A 16,255-nucleotide genomic window follows, 5' to 3' on the forward strand; every position below is an offset into this window, starting at 1 on the left:
TATATATATATATATATATATATATATATATATATATATATATATATATATATTACAATTACTTTACAAACAGGTATTAAAGGTGTGGCGAGTGTTGTTGTGTAACTACAATAACTACAATTACTGAGGTAAACCCATAAGTGTTGTGGTTATATTGTGCTTTAACTACAATGCCACATTAAAAGTACAGTCACTGAGGTAAAACCATGGTAAGTGCTGTGTTACTGTGCTTTAAACACAAAGAGTAGACAGTAAACACAGTTACTATGGTAAAAGCATGATAAGTGTTGTGGTTACCATATTTTGTCTACAGATACCACAGTAAAGCTACAGTTACGGTGGGAGAAGCATGGTATATGTTGTGGTGCATTGACTACACGACATGGTCGAGTGACAGTTCCTATGGTAAAAAATATGGTAAATGTGTGGACTTTTTTATATGATCCCTTTCCCACCATAGGCAAATTTCAAATAACAATTTCATTCATAAATTGGTAACGATCGACTATTTCGCGAGACGGGTGGAAACCCTACCTGTATGTATCTTGAAGTCATCTAAAATCCATCTTTTAATGCACTATATAGTGCTTGTCTTTGGTCTGTGTGGAGTTGCTGGCATTGGGGAAATGATCGCCCGTGCTGATAATGCAGTGGAAATTTCCACCTGTCTTTTTCAAGCCTAGAGAAGCCAAAGCATGACACTGGTTGCATAACAGACACAAACAAAAATAACAGGTTCTTGGTTTATTATATTGTAAATAAACATAATGCATGCTATTTAAGACGATTTAAATCCTCTAATTTAACAAAATGCACCACACAAATAAAACAATCATGTACATCATGCACAGTTACTTTTTATGGCTATGCTTTCATTTTGAGGTTTGAAACCATAAGGTTTCACATTACTGCCCTTACTGCCTTCATTTTTCATAGACTGCATTTATATATCTTCTGCTAGTAAAATTTGGTCAGATGCTTGTAACTTGAAGTGGGCCTGTAGTGACTATTAAGGTCACTTTTAAATCTTTAAATCTTTGTTACCACAAACACTGATATGCTTTTACATGGATTCATCATCAAACGAACAAATGCTTCACTGCTAACCTGCTTCAGGACTAGTTATGTTCCTGATTACAGATCACAAATGGATACTGGTTCAACCACTGGATCAATCAGCTGTGAGCCAGATCACATCTATAAAGTAACATGTATTTTCCCTGTATTTCCCATTTCAATGAAAAAAAATTTGGTTGTTAAAACTTAATTGAAAAAATACTCTTATACAGAACTGTCCTTAGTAATCACACTTTTCTTTATTGTTGCTTAAATAAACTTTAACTTAAACTTTTTTACATAAATGTACCTTAATGATTACAATGCATGATTGATTAAAGAATGCAGAGAGCTCATCATACAAGACACAGTATAAATCACATATAAATTACACACGCTGAAGGCTGAAGAAAATCAGTTGTGTTGGATTGTCATATAATGGCTTATACAACCTATAAGTTTTGGATCTACCTAGATACACATTACAGTTGTGTAAAAAGCCAGTGATAAAAAAGAAACAGCACACACAGCAAAATGATTGGACAAGCAGCTGTATATATATGATTTATGTACAGTATATGTGCGTGAGAGGAAGCCTCTGCCCTCCTCAGTTTCTGTGGCTTCTTTTGTTCTTTTTATTTGTTTATTCTCTTATTCTTATTTTAATAAAAAGTCAATAGAGCAAAGCTCAACAGCCATTTTTGAGTGTGTGGAACAGACACCTGACTGCAGCAGGACTGGGTCTATTGGACTGCAACAGCAACAGAAGAGTTGTAGACACATCTACTAGAAGGTTCAAAGCTCTTCCTTTTGTTCTTCCTTCTAACCTACTAGGGGGTTAAAAGTTCTTGAATTTTGTAAATATCTGCATAGATGCTTGCAATGACAGTAACATTTTAGAATTTAAGCATTTCTTTGTATTATTATTATTATTATTTAAAAAAATGTTTTTAATTTAATTTAATTTATGCATTAAGCAGATGCTTTTATCCAAAGCGACTTACAGTGCATTTATAATTATTATAATTATTATTATTTTAACGTTGTTGATTACTTTTTCCAAGTGTCTGGGTATTCCAGAAAGCAAGGTTAACATGTACTTTACCCCCTGTACTTTATAAGATTTATTTATTTATTATTTATTATTTTTCAGAAAACTTGCATTCAAATGCATTCTGCAGCGGCATTCCAAAATATTGTCAGCAAACTTTATGGGGCACCAAGTGTGCTTTGCCTAAGCTCACAATATTTTTTATTACTAGAAAACGTCTCGGGTTACTTATGTAACCATGGTTCCCTGAGTAGGGAACGAGACACTGCGTCCTCTAGGGGTCGCTATGGGGGAACGCCTCGTCGTGACCCGTGTCTGAAGCATACATTGAAAAAAAACCAACTCGTTGGCCGGCGACAGCCATGACGTCACTACTGGTGCGACTAGAGTATAAATCGGCGCCGGGAGCTACACATCATTCACTTCTTCGTCTGAAGCTTGCGTCCGCAGCATGGGAAGAAACCTAGAGGACGCAGTGTCTCGTTCCCTACTCAGGGAACCATGGTTACATAAGTAACCCGAGACGTTCCCTTTCATGGGAACTTCAAACTGCGTCCTCTTGAGAGGTAATAAATATTTTTATGTTAATAAAATTAAGGCTAGAATCAAATCTGTTTTATAATATGCATATAATATGCATGTTTATTTATTTATTTTTTTTAATCAGTACAATACTCTTCACTAACCAGAGTGTCTTTTTTAAATAGAGTCTAAACCTGCAAGAAAAATTGTTCTTCTTGGAAAAACAGGAGATGGCAAAAGCAGCTGTGGAAATACTATTCTCAGTGAACAAATATTCAAAGCTGAATCTTCACCTGAGTCTGTTACAGCTGAATGTAAAACAGGAGTTGCGATGGTTGGTGGAAGAACAGTCACAGTTATTGACACACCTGGAATCTTTGACACGCGTCTTGAGGAGGAAGAGGAAGTCATCAAATCTCGGATCATTAAATCCATTATTGAATGCGCTCCAGCTGTTGTTGCCTTAGTCATCGTTCTAAAAGTTGGAAAGTACACAAGACAAGAAAGAGAGACTCTGGATAAAATTGTTGAGTATTGTGGAGAGGAAACCTTTAAACATGCAGTGGTTTTATTCACTCACGGCGAACAGCTAAAAGGTAAAACCATCAAAGAATTTGTTCAGAAAAGTATAAAACTACAGGAGCTTGTTGATAAATGTGGAGGTCGCTGTCACGTTATTGACAATGAACGCTGGAATGACTGTCATTTAGGGTACAGGAGCAACAAGGTTCAGGTGAAAAATCTGCTGCACACCATCGACAAGATGGTGGAAGAGAACGGCTGCTACACCAATGATCTGATGTTAAATGTAGAGGAAGAAATTCAAGACAAGATGAATAGTATGCTTATAGTTCATTTGTCTACAAAAGAGAAACTAGAAGCAGCGAAGAAGATTGTTCTTGAAAAACATCTTATTAGGCTTGCAGGAGTTTCTACAGGGATACTGATTGGTGCTTTTCTGGGCATTGGTGTCGCTGTGTTCTCTGTTGTGGCTTTACTCAAGGCAGCCAAATTAAAAGAAGTAGTCAAAGCAATAGACATAGCTGTAACTGCTGCAGGCACATTGGCAGATAAAACAGCAGTGGCAGCAGCAGCAGGAGGAACAGCAGCAGTAGGAACAGCAGCAGTATCTGCAGTGGCAGGAGCAGTGGAGGCAGGAGTAGCAGCAGGAGCAGTAGGAGCAACAGCAGCAGCAGGAGTTGTAGCTGTGGAGGCAGGAGTTGCTGCAGGAACCACAGGAGCAGCAGTCGGAGCAACAGCAGCAGCAGCAGGAACAGTAGCAGTGGAGACAGGAGTTGCTGCAGGCGCCGGCATTGGAGCAGCAGCTGGTTCAGGAATTGGTGTAGGTGTGGTATTTGGAGCTGCAGCTCTTGCAGGAGCGATCGGAGGGGGAATCGTAGGATACAAAGCAGCAAAAGAAGCCGATTCTGTGCTTGAGGCCATTAAGATTTCAGCTAAAGTTAATTATGAGAATGCAAAAGAGGTTGTTAAAAAGGCAGAAAGACTGCCTTCTAACGTTTATAAGAAGCTTCAATAGAATTCCTTATTATAAATTAATAATAATTTATAATTATTAATCTAATATTTTCATTTACATTTTATAGAACATACTACTTCAGTAAATCAAGACAATCTGTTCTCTTAGCATCATGAAAAATAAAATTATAATTATTTGTACACAGAACTGGATGGTCAGTGGTGTTTATGTTCATATGGGTGTAGCCGGTTGATTGGACATTTTTTAAATTTTACATTACTTAATGTGTTAGTACTTGTATATAATGTTTGCTTTTGGTCAGTATTCTTGTCCGATGCTCAGTGGTTCCAGTCGGGAGTTCCTATCAATTGTTGTAGGTGGGGCCTTAATTAGTGACACACCTTAGGAAGACGTGTCGCTTCCCCTTTAATCCCATCCACCGTGTTGTCATGCTTTTGTGATGTCCAGTGGGTTCCCCTTTAAAGGGATAGTTCACCCAAAAATGAAAATTCTGTCATTAATTAGTCACCCTCATGTCGTTCCAAACCCGTAAGACCTCCGTTCATCTTCAGAACACAAATTAAGATATTTTTGATGAATTCTGAGAGCTCTCTGACCCTCCCTGAGACAGCAATGGTCCTTACATGATCAGCGTCCAGAAACGTAACAAGGAGAGCGGTAAAATAATCCATGTGACATCAGGGGTTCAACTGTAATTTTACAAAGCTACGAGAATACTTTTTGTGCGCAAAAGAAAAAAAAAAGATTTTATTCAACAATTAATCTCGATTCATCTCAATTCATATAGGCATATATCTATATGCAGTCAGGTTAAGGCAACTAGTATAGTGGTCTCTTGTCATCTCCATGTGGTCCTGTTTGGTATTGCAGCTTGACTTGCAGTTATTTTGTATAGTTAACAAAACTAAATTTAACAAATTTAACTTTTTTTTTCTCACAGTTTTTGCTGTTGCACTGTATACATAAAATGTGAAAATGTAATAGTATTTTGAATAAAACCTTGAATAAAGATTAGAAATATATTTCGTTTTGTGAGAATTATCCTCAAATTTAATCTTTAGAAATTATTAGCTCAGTTCAGAAGCCTGCATCTCTGATGGTATGGGGTTGCATGAGTGCGTGTGGCATGGGCAGCTTACACATCTGGAAAGGCACCATCGATGCTCAAAGGTATATCCAAGTTCTAGAACAACATATGCTCCCACGTTGTCTCTTTCAGGGAAGACCTGGCATTTTCCAACATGACAATGCCAGACCACATACTGCATCAATTACAACATCATGGCTGCGTAGAAGAAGGATCCGGGTACTGAAATGGCCAGCCTGCAGTCCAGATCTTTCACCCATAGAAAACATTTGGCGCATCATAAAGAGGAAGATGCGACAAAGAAGACCTAAGACAGTTGAGCAACTAGAAGCCTGTATTAGACAAGAATGGGACAACATTCCTATTCCTAAACTTGAGCAACTTGTCTCCTCAGTCCCCAGACGTTTGCAGACTGTTATAAAAAGAAGAGGGGATGCCACACAGTGGTAAACATGGCCTTGTCCCAACTTTTTTGAGATGTGTTGATGCCATGAAATTTAAAATCAACTTATTTTTCCCTTAAAATGATACATTTTCTCAGTTTAAACATTTGATATGTCATCTATGTTGTATTCTGAATAAAATATTGAAATTTGAAACTTCCACATCATTGCATTCTGTTTTTATTCACAATTTGCACGGTGTCCCAACTTTTTTGGAATTTGGGTTTGTATATTTCAGCGCTATATATATATTTTTTTTATACAATGGTTCGTTTTGGTTCTCAAATCTGATTGGTTGAGAACCGTGAGATATTGTACTGGTATTGCCACAGGAACGCCCTTTCACCGTTTGTATCACTCTGCTTCCAGTATTTCTCACAGCGAGTATCATGGCGGACACCCAAATCCACTGAAATGTATTAATAATACTGTTCTTGTGTCACATAATGTAGTTTTAATGGGGGTTTTTTTAGGCGAGAATGTACTTGTTTAGACTTCAAATATACGGTTTGTTAATAAAGATAACGTCTATTTGAAAATTTGCTTAGACGTTTTCAGAGACGTGAGCTCCAGGACTCAGTGCCGTTCGGCGCTCATGAACCCACAGAGAGCTGCCTCACTTCGGCCAGATCTTCTGGAATTTGCTGCTGGCTCTGATGTCTCTATATGTTTTTAATGAAGCAACTCAACGTTCATTCATTATTAGTTCTATAGTGATGTTTTCGAATTAGTAACGGAGGCTTCAGCGCAGCCGTTAAACTGTCAAACTGAGATATAACTTCACATTCTTAATCCACTCGCGCATAAAACTTATAACAGAAAACTGCATATAGTCTCAGTACCATTTACAATAGAATATTTAGTCAGTTTACACACTTTGCAAACTGTCAACTTGAATGAAGTCTAAAACATCCGCAACTTTTTGCCAAGATTGTGATTCAGTAACATGTTAAATCAGCAATCAAATTTGGTGGAGCAATGGTTTCATACATTAAGCCTTGTAAATTTAAAATCTTGCTAATAAAAATGCTAGAGTAAACAAACTGGCTCTTTAAACTGGCTCTTTACAGTGATTTAAAGACAAACCTAAACCAACATAAAAACTAGCATGGGGAAAACAGGAATTAAAATACTTTTGTTTTCCTTTCAGAACCTCAAAACTAACTAAAAAATGGTCAGAAATGAATTTTACTTTCATATGCACTGCAATTTTAGAGTCAGTAAGTTTTTTGTTTTGGTCTCTCATGCTCACCAAGGCTGCATTTTTATTATTATTATTATTATTATTATTATTATTATTATCAAAAATACAGTAAAAAGCAATTACTTCAGTGTAGTCTTCAGTGTAACACGATCCTTCAGAAATCATTATAATATGCTAACTTGATGCTCAAGAAACATTTCTTGTGATTATCAATGTTGGTTTTACTTGCTTAATATTTTTGTGGGAACTGTGATACTTTTTTAGAATTATTTGAAAAATCCTAAAATTTGCTGAAAAAACAGCAATGCTGAAGAAAAAAAATGCTGAAAAAAGCATCTATTTGAAAGAGTTGTATTATTATTATTATTATTATTATTACAATGTAAAAGTCTTTATTGTCGCCTTTGGGGAACAGTAAGATTTTTTTTTTCCTGGAAACTTCAAACTTTTGAACGGCTTGAAACTTTTATCACCCGCCTGCATTAAATGCCACTAGATAGCAGTAACACTTGACTTTGCTGACATTAAACATTTTTTAAATTATACCAGTTAGCGCATTAACTTTGCCAGCCCTAAAATACCAAAACTAAAAGAAAAAGAAAAAAACTATAAGACTGGAAAAAATATTATGAATAAATGTATTTGAAATGAAAAACTATAACTCTATGGCAGCACAAGCTAGGAGCTATTAGTTATGAGTGTATGCAAATGAGCAGTGACACATTATAAGTGGCAACCAATGAGAGCGCAGACAGTGAAGGACCTAATATATCTTATATTATACATCAAATATCTTCTGACTGCCTGTGAATCAGTCGCTCCACACAGCATTTTCACTTGATGCCGGAAACGTGTTGCGTCTCACCAGGTTAGGATGAGCCTGCTGCGGAGAAATCTCCTGTTCAAAGAACAACTTGAAAATACTATCAGTCGCCTCAGTAAGAGAGTAAATGGAAGGTAAACATCCTCCAACCACAGACCCCACAATGTGGTTAATGTGTGTTTGTGTGTGGCTGTGATTGTGTTTAAGATCACACTGAGACTTTCCCAGTGGCTGAAGATGCTAGAATGCCTGATAATTTTCCTTTTCTTTAATCCACACTGCTGAATATCTAAAATACAATACAGAGCTGTCACTCAAAACCTTCAAAGCATGTCGATATGTCATCTGTCAATACAACAACAAAGACACACATGGAACGAGAAAGGCTAGACTTTTCGCCCCTAGGAAACTCACGTCTGCTGAGCTACACACAAACACACACTATGTCCCTCACACACACACACACACATGCAACTTAGGATGGTGGCACTAGTGCTTTTAGAGGACGGGGAGGGATGCAAACGGGCGACACACAAACAAATTCCTTGTATTTAGCATTCCACACAGCACTTCACTGCAGCGCGTTCGGTTTCCAGGCAGCCTTGCATTATTAATGCAAGCGTCTCTCCAGTCTGCCCGCCCCCAGAGCACACCAGAAGAGGAGGAGGAGAGGCCACTGCTACACTCCACGGTAATGCAGCAAACATGCACAGAACAGAGACAGAATGAGGGTGCAATTACGCTTCTATCCCACAAATGTCACGCTTAAGGCTTGTAATGCTTCATGAGTGTGCCGGATTACGCGTAAAACCGTTGAGTTCGAGCAAAGTCACCGTGAGTGAGGACACATGTCTCTCGACACTAGCTCAGGGCGGAAATTAGATCGTGATTCTTACAGTCAATTAGAGTACGAACAGAGGTTTTTTTGCATTTGAATGTTATAGCGCTGCTCGCTATTCCGGTTGAAAGAAAGATTGGACTCATTTGGGACAATTGAAGTCATTTTAGTTGAATTTGTCGAGGAAATTCTCAAAAGGTCTGAAAAGCAGGCCAGGACTCATTCACAGTACATGAGCAGCTGACATAAAAATCGACAAAGTCTGTGGTATGATATGCTGTACACTATTTACAACTATTATAAACAGTATTTTGCTAATTTTTATAATAATTATGCTAACACTTTACATTAGTTAATGTTAGTTAATGTGTTAACTAACATGATCAAACAAATGAACAACACATTTATTACAGTATTTATTCATCTTTGTTAATGTTAATGAAAATATAGTTGTTCATTGTTAGTTCATGTTCATTCACAGTGCATTATCTAATGTTAACAAATACAACTTTTGATTTTAAATTATGTATTAGTAAATGCTGAAATTAACATTAACTAAGATTAATAAATGCTGCAGAAGTATTGTTCATTCTTAGTTCGTGTTAATTAGTTAACTAATGTTAACTAATGATCTTTATTGTAAAGTGTTATCAAAATTATTATTATGCGTACAGCTTTTATGACCTCACATTAATTCCAAGACTCCACGGAATATTTGTCCTTTTAAAAATCCATTAAAATTAGCTAATGCATGAAGGTAAAAATAAACAAACAAACAAATATAAAAATATGTTGTTATTATAATTTTAAAATAACCAAATTGTAAAATAGATAACAAAAGAAATAATGGTAACACTTTACAATAAGGTTCATTAGTTAAACATTAGTTAATGTATAAACTAACATGAACTAACCCTGAGCAATACATTTGTTACTGTATTTACTAATCTACGCTCACGTTAGTTAATAAAAATACAGATGTTCATTGTTAGTTCATGTTAGTTCACAGTGCATTAACTAATGTTAACAAGATTTTAATAATGTGTTAGTTATTAACATTATTAACATTAACAAAGATTAATAAACGCTGTATAAGTGCAGTTCATTATTAGTTCATGTTAACTAATGTAGTTAACTAATGAACCTTATTGTAAAGTGTTACCGAAATAATGAAATAAATAAATATATATTTGATAAATTAATAAAAATAAAAACATACATACACACACCAACATGTATACATACATAAATATACTTTTTCATAAATTTATATTTATTATAATCGTAATGGCTAAAAAATCTTAATCTAAAACAAAATCTTAATCTAAAATAATCTTAGTCTAATCTTAATCTAAAAAACAAAAACTATAATTGAAGTAAGAGTAAAAACAAGGCAATAAATAAAAAAAATCTGAAATTAACCAAATAATCACATTTAATCACAAAAAAATAATAAAAATACAAATTATAACAATAGCATAAATAAGTTTTAAAATATCTGAAATATTATGTTATGTAACTTTTGTTTGTTTTGCTTTTGTTTCTCGTTTCCTCTTTTTTTTGGGTGGGGGGGGACAATAAAACATTTGCACAAGGCAACATGTACACAGATCATAAACCTATTGAGCGCAAGTGGTTTTGTTTACACTTGAATCTGCAAGAGCAAACAGCGATCTGTGACGGTGACGACAGATTTAGGATCAGCCAGAATAAAATTATCCTGCAGAACACAAATGAAGTAGTGTGTCATCCAAACAATGTTTTTTCTTAAAGGTAAAACATTGCCACACCAAAGTCAGTCTTAAAAGTAAAACTTTGCCACACCAAAGTCAGTCCGTCTGCGCTCTATAAAAGAGATAAAGATTCCAAATTCCCCTGTCACAGACATCCTAAAGAAGTCTTTGACTCGGCCGACAGATTGCCATAGAAATTTCCATGATTTCACAGTAGTAGTCCGCAAAAATGTTAAGTGTTAACCTCCGCCGGCCCTCGTGCAGGCATGTTTTTAAGACTGCGATGCTGTCTCTTTTTTTCCCTGTTCACTCTCCCCTTTTTTCAATGCTCGCTTTATCGGAAACTTCATTTTCTATTCAAGGTAGCAGCACAAAGTAATGAATTCTCAGTGAGTACAAATGGCACTGGCTGACCCCCGGTGACCTCCTGTCGGTAAATGAAACAGTCAGCACTGTGGTGGCTCAGAGGAGTCACAAAGCCACGTCACTGCACAGTAAAGTACATTCACAGAAGTCTCTGGAACACAGTTTACCATGGTAAAGCCTGTTCTTTTAACTTCAGAGTGTTTCATTTATCCTGAAGCCATTCAGTAAGAGCAAGATGTTGAGTTAACTGACTGTATTATTCTAAAGAATAGGCCTTGCTGTTGTTTTATAAGGTGTTGAAGAGCTCAGGAAGTAGCACGTTGTCAAATTGTCACTTCAGATATGGTGATGGCCTTTCATAGGTCATGTGTTGCAAACATAGATTCTCTGCTCAAGAGTGAACCGGGACACGTCACTGCCACCGAATAAAAGAGAGGCTTGATACACAAACACCTTGACGCCTGAATCAAAATATCTGCAGATCACACACCTCGGAGTCCTGGAAAAGTAAAGTGTAACTTCAGACAGATAGAAACTTAGCTGCACTTTAGTGTTGTGATTGGTAACTAAAACTAGTTAAAGGTAAAGCGAATCACAGCTTATTTAAAGGCGTCATAGGATGTCCATTTTCCACAGGTTGATATGATTCTTTAGGGTCTTAATTCCCTTATAAAATGAAGAGCTCTGACAAACGCTTACCTCTCCCCAGCATATACAATGCGAACTGAAGAGAAGCGCGCACTCACTTGAAAATGGCGTCAGTAGAGCGCCAGGAACAGAACAGAAATAAATCAACAATACAATAACAAATAAATCTGTAATACAATAAAAAGGATTTAAGTGAAAAAGCTACATTCAAATTGTATTCTCACTAACTCGTTACATTCACCCCTTCCGGATTTCACTAAAACCCGAACTGATTCCAAATCAAATGACTGGTACAGATCTACAAATGAAACATTCATTAGTTCAACTTGAGAGTTACCCACTATTAGGTCAAGAAAAACCTCAGGGTGATCAAGCCTAAGATCATCTTGGAACATTACGATGCCTGGTACACCATAATATGACCTGACCCCTGTATTTTATCATTGGAATCAAAATGTCTTTTCACATCATACAAAAACAAAACACAGCAGAATTCTTGTTAATAAATAACAATTTGGTCCCTCGATATTCTCTTTGCCACCGTGAAATTTTCTCAGTCTCCTTAAAGTGTAAATACGGCCGGGAAGTAAGAAAACACACAGTCCATGTATTCTCAATACTTCAATTTATTCATAGAAATACAGATCTTATATAGGCATGTCGAGGGGAGTTTTCATCCTCTTAACCAATGAAGATAGGGGGACATACCCATACAGGATGTTTTTCTACCTGTCTGAACATAACGTCCACGTGTTCATGTGTTGTTAGGTTAAATGTTTTCTATATACTGAATTTTAAATTGGAAACTTTAAAGTTGGCATGAAACAGAAAATGCAATTGTCTTGTCTTCCCTATTGTGGCATATATCTGAAACGGCTTCTCAATCAAGAAGAAATGTAGGGCGGGACTTGATTCTGTCTATGGGGAATTGATTGGATGGCTGGATGGGTGTGGTTTGCTATTAGTCAATCTCTTGTGATTGACAGGTCATTGCCCCATGCTTGTGCCAGTAAACATGTCGTCATGAAAAAAGAGAAGAGGTTTTGCTGCTGAGGGGAGGTTATTTTGATTAGCCTACAAGTCACATTAATTAAAAATAATAATAATAATAATAATTAGGGGTGTAATGAGACCCTTAGCTCACAAGACGAGAGGAGACACGAGATTGGGTTTGCAAGAATGAGACGAGAGGAGATTTTTACACAGTATTTTAAAGAAATCCTCAATGACGAAATACATGACTGGAATAATAGTCTTGCAGGTGCATTTTGCAAAGTTTTAACTAATTATCTTGTAATGAATTTAATTTCAGTTCTACTGAGCATGAATTATCATATGCAGTAAAAGATTATGATATCCAAGCACTGCAATGGGTTTTGCCACAGACTTTGACTGGCTTCTCTCCTGTGTAATTTCACACAAGTCTCTTCAGACCTTAGGACTGTACATGAATTATGAACTTCTAGAACTTTTGATTTAAGCTGTGTGACCTCCTAACTGAACTCCTTTCCACAAATTGTACATAGAAATAAAAACAGTATGAATAAAAATAAATATCACAGTTTTTATTTTAGTCTTAAAAGTGCAAAGAGTAAGTGCAGCCATAGTCAAAGTACTTTCTCAATATTCAAAGTGCAAATAGAGACCATTTTTTTCTTCAAGCATGATACAGCGTAAGAGATAGGTTTGATATTGGGAGATATTGTACATAGCCTAATTTGCACGCATCAGGGAGCCGTTCTCAAAATGCGGGCAATTGAAATCGCTTTTGAATGCGCGCTCGCGATTTACTTTCGCTTTCATATTCGATTGCGCACACTCTGTGTAAAGGTATTGGCCATGCTGAACACCTTCAAGCTTTCCCCTGCGGCCATCCGGCATTACAGAACAACTTTCCTGAGCAAACTAGCGACATTGTTGCAAATTTTGCGCCACGAGTGTGGATCATGCAGGGAACACACGTGAGGACCACTCATCTGCTGCAAGAGGCTTGATTTCCTTCAGCGGAACCAGCCTAAGCTAAAAATCTCGGGCTACCAAAATCTGAAGAGTGCCAGCCAAAAGGACTTCCAGGGAATTTGAAATTTTGCAAGGCCTGGAATTAAAACAAAGCCATAGTGTACAAACAAATACAAAAAATACACCTTCCACATCACATGAACCATTGTCCAATTAAAACGTATTTTGTACAATTTGTAGTACAATACCAAACTTCTGATTAGTAACTTATCACAGCATTGAAAAAAATCTTTAAAAAAATAAAACTAAGTTATTTTAACACATTCAAAGAGGTCTGTTTGTATAAATCTAAGATCAACATGGTTGGGAACTAATTTTATTGAATTAAATCCTGAACTCAGAAAGCATTTAGCCTATAATTAACAGTATTTTTTTTGTTTTTTGCAGACGATGGGAACACGAGGAGATCAAACAGAGAGAGTAAACACAGTCAACCAACAATGGGCTGAACAGGTGATGGAGAGAGAGAGAGAGAGAGAGAGAGTGAGTGAGTGTGAGTGAGTGAGTGTGCTGGGTATAAGTGCAGTCCTTGCTGAGTGTGGTAATGAGGTGTGATTAAACTCTGAGGAGAGTAAATGGGGTGTGAATGGTGACTGTGTGGAAGTTGAGGAAGAGTTTGGTGTAGCAGTAACAGTAATCAGGAAGGAGCATTAAAACGTACAAATATATGAATTTGTAAAGTTACGAATCTATTAACTAGAAGATTTGTTTATTTTTTTATGTCACTACGTCTTTCTCAGTAGCCCTAAAAATGCAGCACTGATTGCTGTATTTTTACAATGCTGTACTACAATGCTTTTCACATGTTAATTTTTTGCATTTACAGATTCTGGACTGGACTGTGAAGATCTGCATGGCGTTAAAGCACCTGCATTATCAACAGATCCTCCATAAAAACCTGCAGCCCAAGGTACAAAATGAACATTTAAATAAAATGTATTTATTTGTTATTTTAATGTTTTGTGTATAATGTTTAATCAGAATGTCATAACTGAATCTTCTGGTGAAATGAACAACTTCTGTCTGAGCTTTAAAATTAATTTTAAATGAATTCATCAGCGATTCATTGAACGAGCCGTATGACATCAATTCTGCAATGGATATTTATATCCAAAATATAGTAAAAACACTATTAATTAGCACAGTAACAAGATTGGCAGTTTAAGACATTAACTTGTGAGCACAAAACACGAGATACTTCTCTTTTCCATATAAATAAGGCTTTATTGGATAAATCTAAGACATATAAACTACTCTAACACATGAACACACGCATTCACACAAGTTGCAGAAAGAGAGAAAGTGAGGAAAATAATTAGTTTAAGAGAATGAAAATTGTTTTGACCAAATCTTAGATTGTCTGATTCGGTCTGATACCCTACACACCGTTTCCAGGAAACATGTTGTTCAACCCGGAAACCGTTGCAAAACGGTGCACACCGGTTTGAGCTTGAACTTGCCCCTGGTTCAAAAGACGCAAACCTCGGTGCCGTTTCCTTTACATCAGGGCTATTCAATTAGTTTCATTTGAGGGCCGGATTATTGAATTGGAAATTTGAGGGGGACCAAGGGGGAGGGGCCCGTCCCAATCTATTTCTGGGGAGGGGGGCTATTAAATTAGAAATTAAAGTTAAATGCATATTCAGCAGTAAAATCAACTAATACCAACATCAAAATCTATAAAAACATGAAGGCGTATTGACTGTCAGTCAATTAAAAAAATTTTTTAAAACGTATTAATCGCACATTTTTCTGTAATTAATCATGATTAATTGCATATTAATATATTGTCATAATTTCACATTGAACCTCCAAATTAAAGGTGGTATATTTCAAATATGTCTAATGGCTTCTCTTTACAAAGTAGCCTATTATTAACAATGGTCAGTATTTTTGATACCAATACTGCTACTTATATCTCTATTGCATTTTAATTTTTATCTCTAATGCATTTCACCTCAAATTTAGCCATTAATTAAAGCCATTCAACATTACAGTATATTTGGAAGAAATTATTTTAAACATTTAGTAGGCTCTGAAAAATAAAACTTTTAATTTAATTGAACTTAAAACAATCTTCACAAAAACTATAAATTGTATGTTTATAGTTTTATAGTTCCGTCTCTTCTTTTTCGGCTGTGAAACAACGGCCTGGGCCAGTGATGCCACCTTGTGGACAAACTAATTAGTGCAAAAACAATTCAAGGTGTATGTGCGACCTGCGGGTACTCTTCCCAAGGGCCAGATGAAGATGCGGGCTGCCAATTGAATAGCCCTGCTTTACGTTATAATATTTTATAATGCGTCAGCATTGTTTTTTTGTTTTGTTTTTTCTCAATATCGTAATTAAATATTTAGTTCAAATGAACTTTGCCTATGAAATAACAGGACTGAGACAGAGTTACAATAGACAGATTGAGGATTTAATATATGAATGTTACATTTATTTGACTTATTTTAGTGTCAGTACACCAACACAAATGAATGAGTTTGACAATGACCATTATTTGTATATAATACAATAAAAAAAAAAAATCAGTTGTAGAACCAGTGGCTGTAATGGAACAGCACTTTGGAAGGTGTTATTCATTTTTATGACCACTAGATGGCTACAATATAAACCGTGTTGAAAAGCTTTGCGTAATGAACCTTTTTTCCCGATACAATTGTGCTGAAAGCTTCACTGGTTCAGAACGCTTCACTTCACCATCACTACTAAACTCTGCAGAGCACTGGCCCTCCAGGGCAAGATATGAGGAACCCTGCACTACATGCTGATTGACAGAATATAGAACATACTTAAAACTAAAATTTCAAAACTAGGAAAGTCAAAATTAATTGTATTAATCCATTAAGGCAAGACACCCCAGGTGACCATAGGGTAAAAAGAAAGAAAGAAGATAAATAAATAGATAGATACTAATTGTGGTGCCCAGTAACCTGAATGACTCCACTGCAGTCACAGTG

At 36.2% G+C, this 16,255-nt stretch overlaps 1 protein-coding gene across 1 annotated transcript in view; it reads left to right on the forward strand.

Annotated features, from left to right (window-relative positions):
• Positions 1-4,166, forward strand: part of LOC107575054 (uncharacterized) — a 5,943-nt gene extending 1,777 nt beyond the window's left edge. The window contains exon 2 of the mRNA XM_016261465.1: positions 2,815-4,166. Within this exon, the coding sequence (XP_016116951.1) occupies positions 2,815-4,166 (1,352 nt within the window). The remainder of the gene's footprint in view (positions 1-2,814) is intronic.
• The last annotated feature ends 12,089 nt before the right edge of the window (positions 4,167-16,255 follow it).

The sequence above is a fragment of the Sinocyclocheilus grahami genome, unplaced genomic scaffold (genome assembly GCF_001515645.1).
Source record: "Sinocyclocheilus grahami isolate Dianchi unplaced genomic scaffold, SAMN03320097.WGS_v1.1 scaffold2449.1, whole genome shotgun sequence".
Classification (NCBI taxonomy): Eukaryota; Metazoa; Chordata; class Actinopteri; order Cypriniformes; family Cyprinidae; genus Sinocyclocheilus; species Sinocyclocheilus grahami.